Below are 23,311 nucleotides of genomic sequence, written 5' to 3'. Positions count from 1 at the left end.
ACCCACCTACTGTACGTCACCAGTGGAACTAGTTAACTCACCTACTGTACCTCACCAGTGGAACTAGTTAACTCACCTACTGTACCTCACCAGTGGAACTAGTTAACTCACCTACTGTACACCACCAGTGGAACTAGTTAACTCACCTACTGTACCTCACCAGTGGAACTAGTTAACTCACCTACTGTACGTCACCAGTGGAACTAGTTAACCCACCTACTGTACCTCACCAGTGGAACTAGTTAACCCACCTACTGTACCTCACCAGTGGAACTAGTTAACCCACCTACTGTACCTCACCAGTGGAACTAGTTAACTCACCTACTGTACCTCACCAGTGGAACTAGTTAACTCACCTACTGTACATCACCAGTGGAACTAGTTAACTCACCTACTGTACCTCACCAGTGGAACTAGTTAACTCACCTACTGTACCTCACCAGTGGAACTAGTTAACTCACCTACTGTACCTCACCAGTGGAACTAGTTAACTCACCTACTGTACCTCACCAGTGGAACTAGTTAACTCACCTACTGTACCTCACCAGTGGAACTAGTTAACTCACCTACTGTACCTCACCAGTGGAACTAGTTAACTCACCTACTGTACCTCACCAGTGGAACTAGTTAACTCACCTACTGTACCTCACCAGTGGAACTAGTTAACTCACCTACTGTACCTCACCAGTGGAACTAGTTAACTCACCTACTGTACGTCACCAGTGGAACTAGTTAACCCACCTACTGTACCTCACCAGTGGAACTAGTTAACTCACCTACTGTACACCACCAGTGGAACTAGTTAACTCACCTACTGTACCTCACCAGTGGAACTAGTTAACCCACCTACTGTACCTCACCAGTGGAACTAGTTAACTCACCTACTGTACCTCACCAGTGGAACTAGTTAACCCACCTACTGTACCTCACCAGTGGAACTAGTTAACTCACCTACTGTACCTCACCAGTGGAACTAGTTAACCCACCTACTGTACCTCACCAGTGGAACTAGTTAACTCACCTACTGTACCTCACCAGTGGAACTAGTTAACCCACCTACTGTACCGTCACCAGTGGAACTAGTTAACTCACCTACTGTACGTCACCAGTGGAACTAGTTAACTCACCTACTGTACGTCACCAGTGGAACTAGTTAACTCACCTACTGTACCTCACCAGTGGAACTAGTTAACTCACCTACTGTACCTCACCAGTGGAACTAGTTAACTCACCTACTGTACCTCACCAGTGGAACTAGTTAACCCACCTACTGTACGTCACCAGTGGAACTAGTTAACTCACCTACTGTACCTCACCAGTGGAACTAGTTAACTCACCTACTGTACCTCACCAGTGGAACTAGTTAACTCACCTACTGTACGTCACCAGTGGAACTAGTTAACTCACCTACTGTACCTCACCAGTGGAACTAGTTAACTCACCTACTGTACCTCACCAGTGGAACTAGTTAACTCACCTACTGTACGTCACCAGTGGAACTAGTTAACCCACCTACTGTACGTCACCAGTGGAACTAGTTAACTCACCTACTGTACCTCACCAGTGGAACTAGTTAACTCACCTACTGTACCTCACCAGTGGAACTAGTTAACCCACCTACTGTACCTCACCAGTGGAACTAGTTAACTCACCTACTGTACCTCACCAGTGGAACTAGTTAACTCACCTACTGTACGTCACCAGTGGAACTAGTTAACCCACCTACTGTACCTCACCAGTGGAACTAGTTAACCCACCTACTGTACCTCAGTGGAACTAGTTAACTCACCTACTGTACCGTCACCCAGTGGAACTAGTTAACCCACCTACTGTACCTCACCAGTGGAACTAGTTAACCCACCTACTGTACCTCACCAGTGGAACTAGTTAACTCACCTACTGTACCTCACCAGTGGAACTAGTTAACCCACCTACTGTACCTCACCAGTGGAACTAGTTAACTCACCTACTGTACCTCACCAGTGGAACTAGTTAACTCACCTACTGTACCTCACCAGTGGAACTAGTTAACCCACCTACCTGTACGTCACCAGTGGAACTAGTTAACTCACCTACTGTACGTCACCAGTGGAACTAGTTAACTCACCTACTGTACCTCACCAGTGGAACTAGTTAACTCACCTACTGTACCTCACCAGTGGAACTAGTTAACCCACCTACTGTACCTCACCAGTGGAACTAGTTAACTCACCTACTGTACCGTCACCAGTGGAACTAGTTAACTCACCTACTGTACCTCACCAGTGGAACTAGTTAACTCACCTACTGTACCTCACCAGTGGAACTAGTTAACTCACCTACTGTACCTCACCAGTGGAACTAGTTAACTCACCTACTGTACCTCACCAGTGGAACTAGTTAACTCACCTACTGTACCTCACCAGTGGAACTAGTTAACCACCTACTGTACCTCACCAGTGGAACTAGTTAACTCACCTACTGTACCTCACCAGTGGAACTAGTTAACTCACCTACTGTACCTCACCAGTGGAACTAGTTAACTCACCTACTGTACCTCACCAGTGGAACTAGTTAACTCACCTACTGTACCTCACCAGTGGAACTAGTTAACTCACCTACTGTACGTCACCAGTGGAACTAGTTAACTCACCTACTGTACCTCACCAGTGGAACTAGTTAACTCACCTACTGTACCTCACCAGTGGAACTAGTTAACTCACCTACTGTACCTCACCAGTGGAACTAGTTAACCCACCTACTGTACCTCACCAGTGGAACTAGTTAACTCACCTACTGTACCTCACCAGTGGAACTAGTTAACTCACCTACTGTACGTCACCAGTGGAACTAGTTAACTCACCTACTGTACCGTCACCAGTGGAACTAGTTAACTCACCTACTGTACCTCACCAGTGGAACTAGTTAACTCACCTACTGTACGTCACCAGTGGAACTAGTTAACCCACCTACTGTACCTCACCAGTGGAACTAGTTAACTCACCTACTGTACCTCACCAGTGGAACTAGTTAACTCACCTACTGTACCTCACCAGTGGAACTAGTTAACCCACCTACTGTACCTCACCAGTGGAACTAGTTAACTCACCTACTGTACCTCACCAGTGGAACTAGTTAACTCACCTACTGTACCTCACCAGTGGAACTAGTTAACCCACCTACTGTACCTCACCAGTGGAACTAGTTAACTCACCTACTGTACCTCACCAGTGGAACTAGTTAACCCACCTACTGTACTCACCAGTGGAACTAGTTAACTCACCTACTGTACCTCACCAGTGGAACTAGTTAACTCACCTACTGTACCTCACCAGTGGAACTAGTTAACCTCACCTACTGTACCTCACCAGTGGAACTAGTTAACTCACCTACTGTACCTCACCAGTGGAACTAGTTAACCCACCTACTGTACCTCACCAGTGGAACTAGTTAACTCACCTACTGTACCTCACCAGTGGAACTAGTTAACCCACCTACTGTACCTCACCAGTGGAACTAGTTAACCCACCTACTGTACCTCACCAGTGGAACTAGTTAACTCACCTACTGTACCTCACCAGTGGAACTAGTTAACCCACCTACTGTACCTCACCAGTGGAACTAGTTAACTCACCTACTGTACCTCACCAGTGGAACTAGTTAACCCACCTACTGTACCTCACCAGTGGAACTAGTTAACTCACCTACTGTACCTCACCAGTGGAACTAGTTAACTCACCTACTGTACCTCACCAGTGGAACTAGTTAACCCACCTACTGTACCTCACCAGTGGAACTAGTTAACTCACCTACTGTACGTCACCAGTGGAACTAGTTAACTCACCTACTGTACCTCACCAGTGGAACTAGTTAACTCACCTACTGTACCTCACCAGTGGAACTAGTTAACCCACCTACTGTACCTCACCAGTGGAACTAGTTAACTCACCTACTGTACCTCACCAGTGGAACTAGTTAACTCACCTACTGTACCTCACCAGTGGAACTAGTTAACCTCACCTACTGTACCTCACCAGTGGAACTAGTTAACCCACCTACTGTACCTCACCAGTGGAACTAGTTAACCCACCTACTGTACCTCACCAGTGGAACTAGTTAACTCACCTACTGTACCTCACCAGTGGAACTAGTTAACTCACCTACTGTACCTCACCAGTGGAACTAGTTAACCCACCTACTGTACCTCACCAGTGGAACTAGTTAACCCACCTACTGTACCTCACCAGTGGAACTAGTTAACTCACCTACTGTACGTCACCAGTGGAACTAGTTAACTCACCTACTGTACCTCACCAGTGGAACTAGTTAACTCACCTACTGTACGTCACCAGTGGAACTAGTTAACCCACCTACTGTACCTCACCAGTGGAACTAGTTAACCCACCTACTGTACCTCACCAGTGGAACTAGTTAACTCACCTACTGTACCTCACCAGTGGAACTAGTTAACTCACCTACTGTACCTCACCAGTGGAACTAGTTAACTCACCTACTGTACCTCACCAGTGGAACTAGTTAACCCACCTACTGTACGTCACCAGTGGAACTAGTTAACTCACCTACTGTACCTCACCAGTGGAACTAGTTAACCCACCTACTGTACCTCACCAGTGGAACTAGTTAACCCACCTACTGTACCTCACCAGTGGAACTAGTTAACCCACCTACTGTACCTCACCAGTGGAACTAGTTAACTCACCTACTGTACCTCACCAGTGGAACTAGTTAACCCACCTACTGTACCTCACCAGTGGAACTAGTTAACCCACCTACTGTACGTCACCAGTGGAACTAGTTAACTCACCTACTGTACCTCACCAGTGGAACTAGTTAACCCACCTACTGTACCTCACCAGTGGAACTAGTTAACCCACCTACTGTACCTCACCAGTGGAACTAGTTAACTCACCTACTGTACCTCACCAGTGGAACTAGTTAACTCACCTACTGTACCTCACCAGTGGAACTAGTTAACCCACCTACTGTACCTCACCAGTGGAACTAGTTAACTCACCTACTGTACCTCACCAGTGGAACTAGTTAACCCACCTACTGTACCTCACCAGTGGAACTAGTTAACTCACCTACTGTACCTCACCAGTGGAACTAGTTAACCCACCTACTGTACCTCACCAGTGGAACTAGTTAACCCACCTACTGTACATCACCAGTGGAACTAGTTAACCCACCTACCTCACCAGTGGAACTAGTTAACCCACCTACTGTACCTCACCAGTGGAACTAGTTAACTCACCTACTGTACCTCACCAGTGGAACTAGTTAACTCACCTACTGTACCTCACCAGTGGAACTAGTTAACCCACCTACTGTACCTCACCAGTGGAACTAGTTAACTCACCTACTGTACCTCACCAGTGGAACTAGTTAACTCACCTACTGTACCTCACCAGTGGAACTAGTTAACCCACCTACTGTACCTCACCAGTGGAACTAGTTAACCCACCTACTGTACCTCACCAGTGGAACTAGTTAACTCACCTACTGTACCTCACCAGTGGAACTAGTTAACCCACCTACTGTACCTCACCAGTGGAACTAGTTAACTCACCTACTGTACCTCACCAGTGGAACTAGTTAACTCACCTACTGTACCTCACCAGTGGAACTAGTTAACTCACCTACTGTACCTCACCAGTGGAACTAGTTAACTCACCTACTGTACCTCACCAGTGGAACTAGTTAACTCACCTACTGTACCTCACCAGTGGAACTAGTTAACCCACCTACTGTACCTCACCAGTGGAACTAGTTAACTCACCTACTGTACCTCACCAGTGGAACTAGTTAACCCACCTACTGTACCTCACCAGTTGGAACTAGTTAACCCACCTACTGTACCTCACCAGTGGAACTAGTTAACCCACCTACTGTACGTCACCAGTGGAACTAGTTAACTCACCTACTGTACCTCACCAGTGGAACTAGTTAACTCACCTACTGTACCTCACCAGTGGAACTAGTTAACTCACCTACTGTACCTCACCAGTGGAACTAGTTAACCCACCTACTGTACCTCACCAGTGGAACTAGTTAACTCACCTACTGTACCTCACCAGTGGAACTAGTTAACCCACCTACTGTACCTCACCAGTGGAACTAGTTAACTCACCTACTGTACCTCACCAGTGGAACTAGTTAACTCACCTACTGTAACCTCACCAGTGGAACTAGTTAACTCACCTACTGTACCTCACCAGTGGAACTAGTTAACTCACCTACTGTACCTCACCAGTGGAACTAGTTAACCCACCTACTGTACCTCACCAGTGGAACTAGTTAACTCACCTACTGTACCTCACCAGTGGAACTAGTTAACTCACCTACTGTACCTCACCAGTGGAACTAGTTAACCCACCTACTGTACCTCACCAGTGGAACTAGTTAACCCACCTACTGTACCTCACCAGTGGAACTAGTTAACCCACCTACTGTACGTCACCAGTGGAACTAGTTAACCCACCTACTGTACCTCACCAGTGGAACTAGTTAACTCACCTACTGTACCTCACCAGTGGAACTAGTTAACCCACCTACTGTACCTCACCAGTGGAACTAGTTAACTCACCTACTGTATGTCACCAGTGGAACTAGTTAACCCACCTACTGTACGTCACCAGTGGAACTAGTTAACTCACCTACTGTACCTCACCAGTGGAACTAGTTAACTCACCTACTGTACCTCACCAGTGGAACTAGTTAACTCACCTACTGTACCTCACCAGTGGAACTAGTTAACTCACCTACTGTACCTCACCAGTGGAACTAGTTAACCCACCTACTGTACCTCACCAGTGGAACTAGTTAACTCACCTACTGTACCTCACCAGTGGAACTAGTTAACCCACCTACTGTACCTCACCAGTGGAACTAGTTAACTCACCTACTGTACGTCACCAGTGGAACTAGTTAACTCACCTACTGTACCTCACCAGTGGAACTAGTTAACCCACCTACTGTACGTCACCAGTGGAACTAGTTAACTCACCTACTGTACCTCACCAGTGGAACTAGTTAACTCACCTACTGTACCTCACCAGTGGAACTAGTTAACTCACCTACTGTACCTCACCAGTGGAACTAGTTAACCCACCTACTGTACGTCACCAGTGGAACTAGTTAACCCACCTACTGTACCTCACCAGTGGAACTAGTTAACCCACCTACTGTACCTCACCAGTGGAACTAGTTAACTCACCTACTGTACCTCACCAGTGGAACTAGTTAACTCACCTACTGTACCTCACCAGTGGAACTAGTTAACTCACCTACTGTACCTCACCAGTGGAACTAGTTAACTCACCTACTGTACCTCACCAGTGGAACTAGTTAACTCACCTACTGTACCTCACCAGTGGAACTAGTTAACCCACCTACTGTACGTCACCAGTGGAACTAGTTAACTCACCTACTGTACGTCACCAGTGGAACTAGTTAACTCACCTACTGTACGTCACCAGTGGAACTAGTTAACCCACCTACTGTACCTCACCAGTGGAACTAGTTAACCCACCTACTGTACGTCACCAGTGGAACTAGTTAACTCACCTACTGTACCTCACCAGTGGAACTAGTTAACTCACCTACTGTACCTCACCAGTGGAACTAGTTAACTCACCTACACCACCAGTGGAACTAGTTAACTCACCTACTGTACCTCACCAGTGGAACTAGTTAACTCACCTACTGTACCTCACCAGTGGAACTAGTTAACCCACCTACTGTACCTCACCAGTGGAACTAGTTAACCCACCTACTGTACGTCACCAGCGGAACTAGTTAACCCACCTACTGTACCTCACCAGTGGAACTAGTTAACTCACCTACTGTACGTCACCAGTGGAACTAGTTAACTCACCTACTGTACGTCACCAGTGGAACTAGTTAACTCACCTACTGTACCTCACCAGTGGAACTAGTTAACTCACCTACTGTACCTCACCAGTGGAACTAGTTAACTCACCTACTGTACACCACCAGTGGAACTAGTTAACTCACCTACTGTACCTCACCAGTGGAACTAGTTAACTCACCTACTGTACCTCACCAGTGGAACTAGTTAACTCACCTACTGTACCTCACCAGTGGAACTAGTTAACTCACCTACTGTACCTCACCAGTGGAACTAGTTAACTCACCTACTGTACCTCACCAGTGGAACTAGTTAACTCACCTACTGTACCTCACCAGTGGAACTAGTTAACTCACCTACTGTACCTCACCAGTGGAACTAGTTAACTCACCTACTGTACCTCACCAGTGGAACTAGTTAACCCACCTACTGTACCTCACCAGTGGAACTAGTTAACCCACCTACTGTACCTCACCAGTGGAACTAGTTAACTCACCTACTGTACCTCACCAGTGGAACTAGTTAACTCACCTACTGTACCTCACCAGTGGAACTAGTTAACCCACCTACTGTACCTCACCAGTGGAACTAGTTAACTCACCTACTGTACCTCACCAGTGGAACTAGTTAACTCACCTACTGTACCTCACCAGTGGAACTAGTTAACTCACCTACTGTACCTCACCAGTGGAACTAGTTAACTCACCTACTGTACCTCACCAGTGGAACTAGTTAACTCACCTACTGTACCTCACCAGTGGAACTAGTTAACTCACCTACTGTACCTCACCAGTGGAACTAGTTAACTCACCTACTGTACCTCACCAGTGGAACTAGTTAACTCACCTACCTCACCAGTGGAACTAGTTAACTCACCTACTGTACCTCACCAGTGGAACTAGTTAACTCACCTACTGTACCTCACCAGTGGAACTAGTTAACCCACCTACTGTACCTCACCAGTGGAACTAGTTAACTCACCTACTGTACCTCACCAGTGGAACTAGTTAACCCACCTACTGTACCTCACCAGTGGAACTAGTTAACTCACCTACTGTACCTCACCAGTGGAACTAGTTAACTCACCTACTGTACCTCACCAGTGGAACTAGTTAACTCACCTACTGTACCTCACCAGTGGAACTAGTTAACTCACCTACTGTACCTCACCAGTGGAACTAGTTAACCCACCTACTGTACCTCACCAGTGGAACTAGTTAACTCACCTACTGTACCTCACCAGTGGAACTAGTTAACCCACCTACTGTACCTCACCAGTGGAACTAGTTAACTCACCTACTGTACCTCACCAGTGGAACTAGTTAACCCACCTACTGTACCTCACCAGTGGAACTAGTTAACTCACCTACTGTACCTCACCAGTGGAACTAGTTAACTCACCTACTGTACCTCACCAGTGGAACTAGTTAACCCACCTACTGTACCTCACCAGTGGAACTAGTTAACTCACCTACTGTACCTCACCAGTGGAACTAGTTAACCCACCTACTGTACCTCACCAGTGGAACTAGTTAACTCACCTACTGTACCTCACCAGTGGAACTAGTTAACCCACCTACTGTACCTCACCAGTGGAACTAGTTAACCCACCTACTGTACCTCACCAGTGGAACTAGTTAACCCACCTACTGTACGTCACCAGTGGAACTAGTTAACCCACCTACTGTACCTCACCAGTGGAACTAGTTAACCCACCTACTGTACCTCACCAGTGGAACTAGTTAACCCACCTACTGTACCTCACCAGTGGAACTAGTTAACTCACCTACCTCACCAGTGGAACTAGTTAACTCACCTACTGTACACCACCAGTGGAACTAGTTAACTCACCTACTGTACGTCACCAGTGGAACTAGTTAACTCACCTACTGTACCTCACCAGTGGAACTAGTTAACCCACCTACTGTACACCACCAGTGGAACTAGTTAACCCACCTACTGTACCTCACCAGTGGAACTAGTTAACTCACCTACTGTACCTCACCAGTGGAACTAGTTAACTCACCTACTGTACCTCACCAGTGGAACTAGTTAACCCACCTACTGTACCTCACCAGTGGAACTAGTTAACTCACCTACTGTACCTCACCAGTGGAACTAGTTAACCCACCTACTGTACGTCACCAGTGGAACTAGTTAACCCACCTACTGTACGTCACCAGTGGAACTAGTTAACTCACCTACTGTACCTCACCAGTGGAACTAGTTAACTCACCTACTGTACCTCACCAGTGGAACTAGTTAACCCACCTACTGTACCTCACCAGTGGAACTAGTTAACCCACCTACTGTACGTCACCAGTGGAACTAGTTAACTCACCTACTGTACCTCACCAGTGGAACTAGTTAACTCACCTACTGTACCTCACCAGTGGAACTAGTTAACCCACCTACTGTACCTCACCAGTGGAACTAGTTAACCCACCTACTGTACCTCACCAGTGGAACTAGTTAACTCACCTACTGTACCTCACCAGTGGAACTAGTTAACTCACCTACTGTACCTCACCAGTGGAACTAGTTAACTCACCTACTGTACCTCACCAGTGGAACTAGTTAACTCACCTACTGTACCTCACCAGTGGAACTAGTTAACTCACCTACTGTACATCACCAGTGGAACTAGTTAACTCACCTACTGTACACCACCAGTGGAACTAGTTAACCCACCTACTGTACCTCACCAGTGGAACTAGTTAACTCACCTACTGTACCTCACCAGTGGAACTAGTTAACTCACCTACTGTACCTCACCAGTGGAACTAGTTAACCCACCTACTGTACCTCACCAGTGGAACTAGTTAACTCACCTACTGTACCTCACCAGTGGAACTAGTTAACTCACCTACTGTACGTCACCAGTGGAACTAGTTAACTCACCTACTGTACCTCACCAGTGGAACTAGTTAACTCACCTACTGTACCTCACCAGTGGAACTAGTTAACTCACCTACTGTACACCACCAGTGGAACTAGTTAACCCACCTACTGTACACCACCAGTGGAACTAGTTAACTCACCTACTGTACCTCACCAGTGGAACTAGTTAACTCACCTACTGTACCTCACCAGTGGAACTAGTTAACTCACCTACTGTACCTCACCAGTGGAACTAGTTAACTCACCTACTGTACCTCACCAGTGGAACTAGTTAACCCACCTACTGTACCTCACCAGTGGAACTAGTTAACTCACCTACTGTACGTCACCAGTGGAACTAGTTAACTCACCTACTGTACCTCACCAGTGGAACTAGTTAACCCACCTACTGTACCTCACCAGTGGAACTAGTTAACTCACCTACTGTACATCACCAGTGGAACTAGTTAACTCACCTACTGTACCTCACCAGTGGAACTAGTTAACTCACCTACTGTATGTCACCAGTGGAACTAGTTAACCCACCTACTGTACCTCACCAGTGGAACTAGTTAACTCACCTACTGTACCTCACCAGTGGAACTAGTTAACTCACCTACTGTACATCACCAGTGGAACTAGTTAACTCACCTACTGTACGTCACCAGTGGAACTAGTTAACTCACCTACTGTACCTCACCAGTGGAACTAGTTAACTCACCTACTGTACATCACCAGTGGAACTAGTTAACCCACCTACTGTACGTCACCAGTGGAACTAGTTAACTCACCTACTGTACCTCACCAGTGGAACTAGTTAACCCACCTACTGTACCTCACCAGTGGAACTAGTTAACTCACCTACTGTACCTCACCAGTGGAACTAGTTAACTCACCTACTGTACCTCACCAGTGGAACTAGTTAACTCACCTACTGTACCTCACCAGTGGAACTAGTTAACTCACCTACCTCACCAGTGGAACTAGTTAACCCACCTACTGTACCTCACCAGTGGAACTAGTTAACCCACCTACTGTACCTCACCAGTGGAACTAGTTAACCCACCTACTGTACCTCACCAGTGGAACTAGTTAACTCACCTACTGTACCTCACCAGTGGAACTAGTTAACCCACCTACTGTACCTCACCAGTGGAACTAGTTAACCCACCTACTGTACCTCACCAGTGGAACTAGTTAACTCACCTACTGTACCTCACCAGTGGAACTAGTTAACCCACCTACTGTACATCACCAGTGGAACTAGTTAACTCACCTACTGTACCTCACCAGTGGAACTAGTTAACTCACCTACTGTACACCACCAGTGGAACTAGTTAACTCACCTACTGTACCTCACCAGTGGAACTAGTTAACCCACCTACTGTACCTCACCAGTGGAACTAGTTAACTCACCTACTGTACCTCACCAGTGGAACTAGTTAACTCACCTACTGTACCTCACCAGTGGAACTAGTTAACCCACCTACTGTACGTCACCAGTGGAACTAGTTAACCCACCTACTGTACCTCACCAGTGGAACTAGTTAACTCACCTACTGTACCTCACCAGTGGAACTAGTTAACCCACCTACTGTACCTCACCAGTGGAACTAGTTAACTCACCTACTGTACCTCACCAGTGGAACTAGTTAACTCACCTACTGTACCTCACCAGTGGAACTAGTTAACTCACCTACTGTACCTCACCAGTGGAACTAGTTAACTCACCTACTGTACACCACCAGTGGAACTAGTTAACTCACCTACTGTACCTCACCAGTGGAACTAGTTAACCCACCTACTGTACCTCACCAGTGGAACTAGTTAACTCACCTACTGTACCTCACCAGTGGAACTAGTTAACTCACCTACTGTACCTCACCAGTGGAACTAGTTAACCCACCTACTGTACCTCACCAGTGGAACTAGTTAACTCACCTACTGTACCTCACCAGTGGAACTAGTTAACTCACCTACTGTACCTCACCAGTGGAACTAGTTAACCCACCTACTGTACGTCACCAGTGGAACTAGTTAACCCACCTACTGTACACCACCAGTGGAACTAGTTAACTCACCTACATCACCAGCGGAACTAGTTAACTCACCTACATCACCAGCGGAACTAGTTAACTCACCTACACCACCAGCGGAACTAGTTAACTCACCTACAACACCAGCGGAACTAGTTAACTCACCTACATCACCAGCGGAAGTAGTTAACTCACCTACACCACCAGTGGAACTAGTTCTGTATCGTTAGGGCTCAGCTTGGCATCACACTGCACTATCTCGCGTACGTGCACGCGTACTGAATAAACCACAAATGTACCTCTAATACCAGTATTAGTCTGACCACACCCCTCATCAGCTTACCTTCATAAGCAGGTGTGTGGTCACCTGCTCTCCTCCTTCTCGCTTTCACCACAAGGAAGAAGTGCCTCGGTAGATCCCCACACTTGACACCATGATGGAAGAAATTGGATTAGGAACAGCTTGGGAAACAAGGATACGTTGACATCATATCTTTATTTTCTCTCTCACTATTTTCGAGAAAATACGGCGATATTGTCTTCGTACTGGAGTGTCTTTCTCTGCTGGCTGTTGTTGTGTTCGTTGCCACAGGTCTTTATTGCTGATGGTGTTAGGCCAGCGAATCTGGAGGATTCGGCGCAGACAGGTGTTTAGGAAAACTTGTAATTTATTGGTTGTTGTGACAGTGGTCCTCCAGGTCTCAGCGCCATAGAGTAGGACTGACTTCACGTTGGTGTTAAATATCCTGATCTTGGTTGTGATGGAAATGTCTCTTGAGCTCCAGATGTTTTTTAGTTGGAGAGAAAGAGATTCTCCAACGGCGTTGGAGATGGATTGGCCATACACTCCGTAAACCATCCCTGAGCATCACAAGACAATCTCTCAGGTGGAACCCCCAAGGGAAAAGAAAGAGAGGCCGACCACGAAACACCTGGCGCAGAGACTTGGAAGACGATGCCAAGAAGATGGGACACACCTGGGGCCAGCTTGAGAGGTTGGCTCAGGATCGGGATGCTTGGAGAACCCTTGTTGACGGCCTATGCCCCAAACGGGGTAAAAGGCGTAAGTAAGTAAGTAAGTAACTGGAGTGTCTAGAAGATGATGATCATTCTAAAAACCCTCCACCGGTTTTCGTATTGGGAGCACGCCGCTGCATGCTTCTCAACTGCAGTTCCTTGCTGTGTTTGTTGGGGTGAAACCTGTCAGGCCACAGCTGAACTGTCGGACATGCCGCTGTTGTGAGAAGCGGTGCGTTCCAGGTTGGGTGAGTAGTGTTTGCTGGCGGGCTCCACTTGTCTGTTAGTGCTATGGGGGCTACTTGACAAAGTTTATGGAAACCGGCCCCAGGCTAGGGTCCTTTGTTTAGCCGCCTAGGCGACAGAAGGCCTTGGTCTGGAGACCATTATAGTTTTAACTAGTGGGCCGCGACCATTGACACTGGTGATCCCTGTGTGTTCTGGACGAGTGGATTCTCTCTGTCACCGTGTTAAGGCCCCATCTTTCATATCCAAATGAGAGTATTCCTTCACGAGGGGATATGTGCATGTAATGTGCGATAGCGGCAGATTCGTGTTCAAAGTCAGCTACACAGGCCAGTTGGTACTGTGCTGATTCCGCCGGATGTGGTAAAGTCACCGTTGTGAAGCGGTGTTGACATCTTGTTTTCTCTTTTCTCTTAAAAAGTGAGGAGAGGTTCAGAACGGCGGCCTGTCTGGGTGAGTGTTATGTCATTGTTTACATGTTCATAGCTTACGGTTAGCCAGTCAGCTGTTAACTGCTGCGTTAGCCTGCTGGATCGCTGCATGGCCTGCTTAAGGCCTACTATTAGCCAGTCAGCTGTTAGCTGCGGGGCTAGCATGTCGTGGTCGCTAGGTAACGTTAGCTTGCTGCTATGGCCATGGCTGGCGCGGGGTAGCTTAGCTTCTCGCGCGCCGCCGGGAGCTCGCTTCTGATCGCCGTTAGCTTGATGCTATTCTGTTGAACGTGCTTTGATTTTAACATGTTTTACACTCTTGACCGCGACGTCATCCTTGACAGGGGATGTTTCGTCGACCCTGCCCTGAGCCTGGACGGGGATTGCGTCAACAAAGAGGACTGTAGCGACTGGTTGGAGCGGCGACGCTGCCCGGATCGAACAACACAGGACGGCTGTGTTCTACGGTGTCTTGTGACTGCACTTCGCTGATCTGCGTTCCGGGTAGGAACGGGGTTGACCAGACCTCATAACACGTCTTCTGGTTTTACTTTGCTAAATGTATTGTGAATAACGGTGTTTTTTCCCAAAACGTGTGTTGTTGCAATGCATTTAGGATACGTTGCGGGTTATGTGTGAGCTGTTTTTGTCACTGGCAGTTAGCTTCTCCGTGCAGATCGTGATGTATTGATCTGGTTGTTGTGTGAGAAACATCATGGTGTTTATGTGTACCGTGTACTCACTACTAAGGCAACTAACCTATGAAGCTATGCTTGGTGACAAGTGAGTAAAAGAATATTCTTTCTCAGACTGTAATGACAATGAACAGTGTGTTCACACATTAACAGGTTTTCCTGTTAGGGCGGCTAGGTGGTGTAGTGGACAAGGCACTCGCCACCAGTGTGGAGACGCTAGGATTCGTGTGTTCGAATCCAGCTCTCCACATTGTTTTCAGTTTAGCTGGTCGTCCGCAGTAATACACATTGGCCGTATTACGGGGAGGGAAAACTGAAGGGTGGGGATCGAACGTTGTGAACAAGCGACTCCTACAAGTCGGTTGGTGCGCCTGCGCAGTAGAATCAGGAAGTGTCGGGGGCAGCGTGAGCCTCCCACGCGTTACTCCTCGACACTGAGAGATCGAGCTGCGCAGGTGAAAAGATGCGACTGCTGTTACCTCAAGTACCGGAGGGGACTTGTGCTATGTATGACTTAGTCCACATTGCAGCCGGCTTGTGGGAGGCAAGAAACAGCGTTCGTGACAGGGGAGGGTTGAATTGGATGATACGAAATTGGGATGGGAGAAAATATAGAAAAATGGGAGAAAAAGTGGATCAAAAAAAAAAAACAGGTTTTCCTGTTTTAACTGGCCGTATTGAGGGTAAAATAGGAGGATTGTGTTTTCCCCCCCGGTTCCCTGGGGACTTTATCACCTCCTATCAGACATGTTGTGCATTAATTGTGTCTTTTGTGTGGTAGGGATACGATGTAACTCTTAGCTTGATTGCTGAGGTTGTGCTAAATCTGCTGGAGAAACTTATTTCCTAAAGGGAAATTGGTTTGGTTGCTGTCATGTGTGCTTAGCAAGGCCTGTGGTCGATACTAATCAAGAATGATGTATTCTCTCATTGTGAAAAAAACGGCGTTCCTCTGTTGAGTGTTTTTGCCATTTTTTGTAGGTGATGATGGGTTGTGTGTGTCATGTGACCTACAACTGGGTTGTACTGGCCACAGAAGCACATGTGTATGTTGGACCGGGGTTCTTAGAGCCCTCTCTATTCTGTGTTTTTCCTTAGTAAAAATCAGATAGCAGGTTAGCTCATGCGCTGTGTGGAGCTGTGAAACGCTTCATAGAGCTGACTATGACTGTGTCATATTCTCTTTTTGTCGTTACGTCGTATCATGGGTGTGGGGTCGTAAAGGGGTGAACTGGTAACCTTTCCTCTCCCCATTGTTCTGTCGGTCAGGGGTACACCCCCTGTCCTTCAAGGTTCCCGTCACGTGGCGGTTCGGCACGTTACGGGGGGGGGGGGGGGGGGGGGGGGGGAGTTCCTGGTCCCACGGCCTGGTATATTGGGCGTGTGCACCGCAGGAATTCCCCCGCCATAGAGTACGTCACCGTGCGCGTCTCTGTTGGTAGGACTTCCGTGTGCTGTTCAGGTCCATGTGATGGATCTGTTTTCAGGGGGGGTGGTCAGGGCTCCTCCTCACCAAGCGCCTATTCAGGCCTTCTGTGAGTTCGGACTCCTTCTTCCATGTGAGGAAGCCTCCATCAGAGTACAGAGCCTTCCTCCTCAGATTGTCAAAGTGAGTGGACCCTCTAGAAGGGTCCTTTTCTATTGTATGTATATTCGATTCAATTCGTTTATTGAGTGTGTATGGGTTCAGTGCCTCTTCCCCGGAGGCCCTAAAACCAGTTTTTTACATGGCTCAAGGTGCAATATATTCTTTTCAATCTGTACAGCTCGCGTGGGAAGTCTCTCTGGGGATCCCCGTCTCTTTCCTATGGGAGGGTGGTGGGATGTAAAAATGTGAAATTTTTTTACCCCGGCTGTGTAGACTGGGATACATACTGTTGATGCTTCCTTCTTTCTATTCCAGAAGTGTTGGAGTTAGGGAGTGTCACACCCCTCTTGTCGTTCCCCTGGGCGCCTTGGGGATTCAATGACAGGTCTAAATAGCCTGTTCATTGATGGGGGTGTGTCCCGACGCACGTATAGTGCTAGCTCGCTGTAAACAGGCGATTGACTGGCACGCCTTGGTTGCTTGTGGTTGAAACAGCGTTTTTATAAAGCAACTGAGATGGGGGTTTTTCCTCTTCCGACGACCACATCCCATGACCTGGGTGGGTTGTCGACGGATTCTCGTTCATGTCTGGGGGATGATGACGGGATGGATCTGAACATATGTAGTGGGGTCTCACGCCCTTGGGGTGGGCCACCAGGCGCGGTTCGTCCGAACGTCTGGGTGGCGCCTTCTTTTCATGTTAAGATCAACACGCATATCTGCCCTTCTCCTGGAGTAGGCATGTCGGCGTGGTTAGGGCACGGGACTGGTTCTGGTCACGCTGGTCCGGATCAGTTGAACCCGTTGTCCGCCGGGGATGCAGATCTGCTGTTCTGGTACCCTGAGGGACTTGGGCTTTTTTCAGGGGGAAAAATGCCAGGTCGGTCTGGGTGTCACAGGGTTAAGCGCTATGGAGACCCTGGTTGGGTATGTTTTTACTCAGCACTGTCGTCATGGCTTACAGCCATGCCATTCTGTACGCGCTCGATCTCGTCGGATCTCGGCCGCTACACAGGTTGGTCCTGGTTAGTACTTGGTTGGGAGACCGCCGGGGAATACCAGGTACGGTGTGCTTAGGGGCTGGTTCTCCATTATTTTTCGCTCCTCTCTCACGCATGGCGAAGAGGGGCCTGTGGGGGTGGTTTTTTGACCTCCTCTGGTGACCCTGTGCTTCCCGTACCGCCAGGCCCGGTCCGAAGTGATGTTTGCGACCCGTAGGCCTGGGTTAACCCTTTTTGGAAACTGAAACACTTGTACTGCGGTATAGCCGGTGTATACCCGCAGGTGTGTTTTGGAGTTTTTTCTTGAGGGGTTATAGGAACAACCACCGCATTGGGTAACACCGAGGTGGTTGATTCCCTGGTGTGTTGGAGCAGTGTCAACTCCCGGGTTCACCGTTTGAGGGTGCCCCTGCACGTTCATGACGTCTGCCAATCGTGTCAGCCTTCTCTGCCTCGACCCCTCTGGGTGGGGGTTGTTAAATGGAGGCTTGGTCATGCAACACCGCCAGCTTACGCTCCTTCCGCCGGGGCGGCTGTGTTCAGCTGTCCCCTCTGGCGCCTGTCTCGTCCGCAGTCTCCAGGCTAGGGTTAACAGCCTGTTGCCTGGTTTTTCCCCGGTGCGCTGCCTGCTTCCGTTGGTTAACCTTTTTTGTGTGCTTACGGCCATGCTGACTGCCTGTTCTGCAGGGTCAGTGTGCCAGGCGGTGTACTATTGGGGGGACGGGGCCCGCTCGGCTTACGGCCATACCGACCTGAACACGCCCGATCTCGTCCGATCTCGGAAGCTAAGCAGGTTCTGGCCTGGTTAGTACTTGGATGGGATTCCGCCTGGGAATACCAGGTGCAGTAACTGAGGGGCCTTTGTCCGAATACGCTGGCGATGTGGGGGGCGGGGCACTACGTGCCCACCTGGTGGGGTCTTGATGCTGGCATCATGGACTTCTCCGGGCCCCCATTCTAGGGAGTCCAGTCCTTTTGGTGGGTCTGGGTCTTCCTTCGTGCTCCGCTGCTACGGCCTTGCCACGGGGTTGGGTTTGCCCTTGACCCCGTGATTCTGGGGGCAGTAACGAGGTTGTTCCTCCGTTCGTTCCCGGGTGGCATGCGGGTTGTGCGTGTGTGTAGTCGTGGGGTCAAGCCACGGTCTGCTCACCCTGTGCGTTGAGTTGCTTGAGTGCCTCTTCGCACGGTCGGGTCCGTCGCCCTCCCGTGACGTCCCTAATAGGGGGGCTACCCGCCATTAGGGGGGGTCGGGGGGGCTCGGCCCTCCCTGTTCTGATGGTTGTGGGGGGGCTGTCAGCGGGGTGTATTTGTCAGCCAGTGGCTCCGCTTGGCCTCCCTTGTGCAGTGTGATGCCAAGCTAAGCCACTAACGATACAGAACGATAGGTTATGACTATAACCAAGTTCTGTTAGTTAGGGGCGATGCTTGGCATCAGACGGCCGCTGCAGCCCTTGTCCTCACCTTGTGGTGAAAGCTTGGGAAGGAGGAGAGCAGGTGACCACACACCTGCTTATGAAGGTAAGCTGATGAGGGGTGTGGTCAGACTAATACTGGTATTAGAGGTACATTTGTGGTTTATTCAGTACGCGTGCACGTACGCGAGATAGTGCAGTGTGATGCCAAGCATCGCCCCTAACTAACAGAACTTGGTTATAGTCATAACCTATCGTTAACTCACCTACATCACCAGCGGAACTAGTTAACTCACCTACACCACCAGCGGAACTAGTTAACTCACCTACACCACCAGCGGAACTAGTTAACTCACCTACACCACCAGCGGAACTAGTTAACTCACCTACACCACCAGCGGAAGTAGTTAACTCACCTACACCACCAGCGGAAGTAGTTAACTCACCTACAACACCAGCGGAACTAGTTAACTCACCTACACCACCAGTGGAACTAGTTAACTCACCTACATCACCAGCGGAACTAGTTAACTCACCTACACCACCAGCGGAAGTAGTTAACTCACCTACATCACCAGCGGAACTAGTTAACTCACCTACATCACCAGCGGAACTAGTTAACTCACCTACATCACCAGCGGAACTAGTTAACTCACCTACACCACCAGCGGAAGTAGTTAACTCACCTACATCACCAGCGGAACTAGTTAACTCACCTACACCACCAGCGGAACTAGTTAACTCACCTACACCACCAGCGGAAGTAGTTAACTCACCTACATCACCAGCGGAACTAGTTAACTCACCTACATCACCAGCGGAACTAGTTAACTCACCTACAACACCAGCGGAACTAGTTAACTCACCTACATCACCAGCGGAACTAGTTAACTCACCTACACCACCAGAGGAAGTAGTTAACTCACCTACACCACCAGCGGAACTAGTTAACTCACCTACACCACCAGTGGAACTACAGTAGTTAACTCAGACATCTCTGTGTATAGAGAAGCTGTAAATGTATGTTTGTCACAGCTGGGTTAATTTCACATGAAATTCAATCAAGTCAGAAAGTGGCCCATAGAAAAGAGGGTTGTCCAACCTACTATACACACACAGTGGAGAATGAATGCTCATCGCGTTCGCAAATTAATTGCCGTTGCCAATTACAGTTTGAATTCATTTAAAGCCCCATTTTGGAATTCATTTGACCATAATGTGGGGTATAGACTGTTGCAACTTTATGATGATATGAACATTCTAAATGGACCCAAGTTTATGTCCTGTTGCAATGTTAGCTAATGCAATAGCTGACAGGGAATACACTTGGGTCCACCAAACTGTTCCCTAGCAACTGAAACCCAGTGTGAAACTGGCTATATTAGTTTATGTTAGGATCAATGATTGGGCCCTTGTTAAATGTTGATTGAACTGAACTCAAATTGACCACAGCCCTGTCTTGCACTCCCCACTCTTTGTGTGGTGACACTGAGCTACGTATTTAGGGTTGAGCATGTCAACAGTCAACGAGTGTACCGACCTTGCTGGACCACTTGCGGGCCTCGTCGTGCAGCTGCCTGGCTGCCACCATCATGGGCTCACTGAGCACCTCCCCGACCTTCTGCTCAGGGAAGTCCTCATCCTTCTCCTCCGGCGGCGGGGGTCGCGGCGGTGGCACCTCTCCCTCTGGCAGGGGGGGCTTGGGTGGGGCCTGTTCGTCACTTACCTAGGGAAGGCATGCAACGCAACACACAAACAAACAAACATATATTGCGTTAGCTACAGTAACTATAAGTTCTGAACGTTGCTGGCAAGACGATTATGGAGGTAATCTGATACAACCTTTGATATAGGTTAGCTAATATAGGTTAGGTATATAGATAGATAGATATAGGTTCTGCTGTCCTGTATAGTGTGTGTTCTATGTTGTGTCTTATATTTTGACTTTTGTTGTTTATATTGTCTATATCTATTTATATTGTTTTATATACACCGTGGGAATGGGGGAACGCAATTTCAACTTTCTGTATGTCTTGCACAAAAAGAAGATTAACAATAAAGTTGACTTTGACTTTGAGGTTACTGCTTCTGTCAGATGAGAGGCCGGCACCTCTAAAAATTCTACTTGTCTGCAATAAAAAATGCCTCGGTTTAAAAAAATGCCTCCTAAGTGTGACTTTCTATCTGTTCAAAATTAGATACTTTATTCTGGTTAAAACTGTTTAGGTTGCTTGGACCTGATCGATGACCTACTGCCTCTATATATTAGAATTCATACCATGGGTTTTGTAGGGGTTCATGAAACCTACCAACCAAAATCAAATAAAATCAAATGTATTTGTAATGTATAGCCCGAGATCACATGGAATAGCCCCCATGGGCTGTACAAGTCTTCTTGTGTCAAGAAGAAACATCACAATAGATCAAAAACAAAAAACACCATAAAATCCAAATATGCGACACTCCCAGACTTTCCCCAATGAAGATAAGGAACGACTCACTAAAAACCTAGCAATAGGGGGGTAAAAAGCACCACATGCGGCGTGGAGGAGAGAAACCTCAGATGGGCTGTTCAAAGGGGATCCCCCAACTGGATGTCTGTGATAATATAGTGTTGCAATGGATGATAGATGGGTGGAGAATAGAACAGGTGAATAATTGGTATGAAACACACATATATATATACATACATGGTAGTAGTAGTATCTAAGGTACATAAGAACATCATTCATTTATTCATTCATTCATCATTCAGACAACAGTCATTTAGCTGACGCTTTTATCCAAAGCGAGGTACAAATTGTGTACAACAAGTCAGCAGGATTCATCTAGCAGTGTTGTATTGTTCATCTAGCAGTGTTGTATTGTTCCTCTAGCAGTGTTGTATTGTTCCTCTAGCAGTGTTGTATTGTTCATCTAGCAGTGTTGTATTGTTCCTCTAGCAGTGTTGTATTGTTCATCTAGCAGTGTTGTATTGTTCATCTAGCAGTGTTGTATTGTTCCTCTAGCAGTGTTGTATTGTTCCTCTAGCAGTGTTGTATTGTTCCTCTAGCAGTGTTGTATTGTTCATCTAGCAGTGTTGTATTGTTCATCTAGCAGTGTTGTATTGTTCCTCTAGCAGTGTTGTATTGTTCCTCTGCAGTGTTGTATTGTTCCTCTAGCAGTGTTGTATTGTTCATCTAGCAGTGTTGTATTGTTCCTCTAGCAGTGTTGTATTGTTCATCTAGCAGTGTTGTATTGTTCATCTAGCAGTGTTGTATTGTTCCTCTGCAGTGTTGTATTGTTCCTCTGCAGTGTTGTATTGTTCCTCTGCAGTGTTGTATTATTAATCTAGCTGTGTTGTATTGTTCATATAGCAGTGTTGTATTGTTCCTCTAGCAGTGTTGTATTGTTCCTCTAGCAGTGTTGTATTGTTCCTCTGCAGTGTTGTATTGTTCCTCTGCAGTGTTGTATTGTTCATCTAGCAGTGTTGTATTGTTCCTCTAGCAGTGTTGTATTGTTCCTCTAGCAGTGTTGTATTGTTCCTCTAGCAGTGTTGTATTGTTCCTCTAGCAGTGTTGTATTGTTCCTCTAGCAGTGTTGTATTGTTCCTCTAGCAGTGTTGTATTGTTCCTCTAGCAGTGTTGTATTGTTCCTCTAGCAGTGTTGTATTGTTCCTCTAGCAGTGTTGTATCGATCCTCTGCAGTGTTGTATTGTTCCTCTAGCAGTGTTGTATTGTTCCCTTTAGCAGTGTTGTATTGTTCCTCTAGCAGTGTTGTATTGTTCCTCTAGCAGTGTTGTATTGTTCCCTTTAGCAGTGTTGTATTGTTCATATAGCAGTGTTGTATTGTTCCTCTGTAGTGTTGTATTGTTCCTCTGCAGTGTTGTATTGTTCCTCTGCAGTGTTGTATTGTTCCTCTGCAGTGTTGTATTGTTCCTCTAGCAGTGTTGTATTGTTCATATAGCAGTGTTGTATTGTTCCTCTGCAGTGTTGTATTGTTCCTCTAGCAGTGTTGTATTGTTCCTCTAGCAGTGTTGTATTGTTCCTCTAGCAGTGTTGTATTGTTCCTCTGCAGTGTTGTATTGTTCCTCTAGCAGTGTTGTATTGTTCCTCTAGCAGTGTTGTATTGTTCATCTAGCAGTGTTGTATTGTTC

General features: G+C 47.4%; 1 protein-coding gene across 5 annotated transcripts in view; it reads right to left on the bottom strand.

Moving 5' to 3' along the window:
• LOC311234375 (vinculin-like) overlaps positions 1-23,311 on the bottom strand; it is a 131,161-nt gene that overhangs the window by 6,877 nt on the left and 100,973 nt on the right. For 4 of the 5 annotated variants that reach the window (XM_084321535.1, XM_084321534.1, XM_084321536.1 and 1 more), the window contains one exon: positions 20,717-20,902. In XM_084321535.1, coding sequence (XP_084177661.1) covers positions 20,717-20,902 — 186 coding nt within the window. Of the gene's footprint in view, positions 1-20,704; positions 20,903-23,311 lie in introns of all 5 variants that reach the window. The other variant, XM_084321538.1, reaches the window with a different exon arrangement.

The sequence above is a fragment of the Notolepis coatsorum genome, assembly GCF_963971535.1.
Source record: "Notolepis coatsorum genome assembly, chromosome: 9".
In the NCBI taxonomy this organism is placed as follows: Eukaryota; Metazoa; Chordata; class Actinopteri; order Aulopiformes; family Paralepididae; genus Notolepis; species Notolepis coatsorum.
This window is presented reverse-complemented; position numbering and strand designations above follow the sequence as displayed.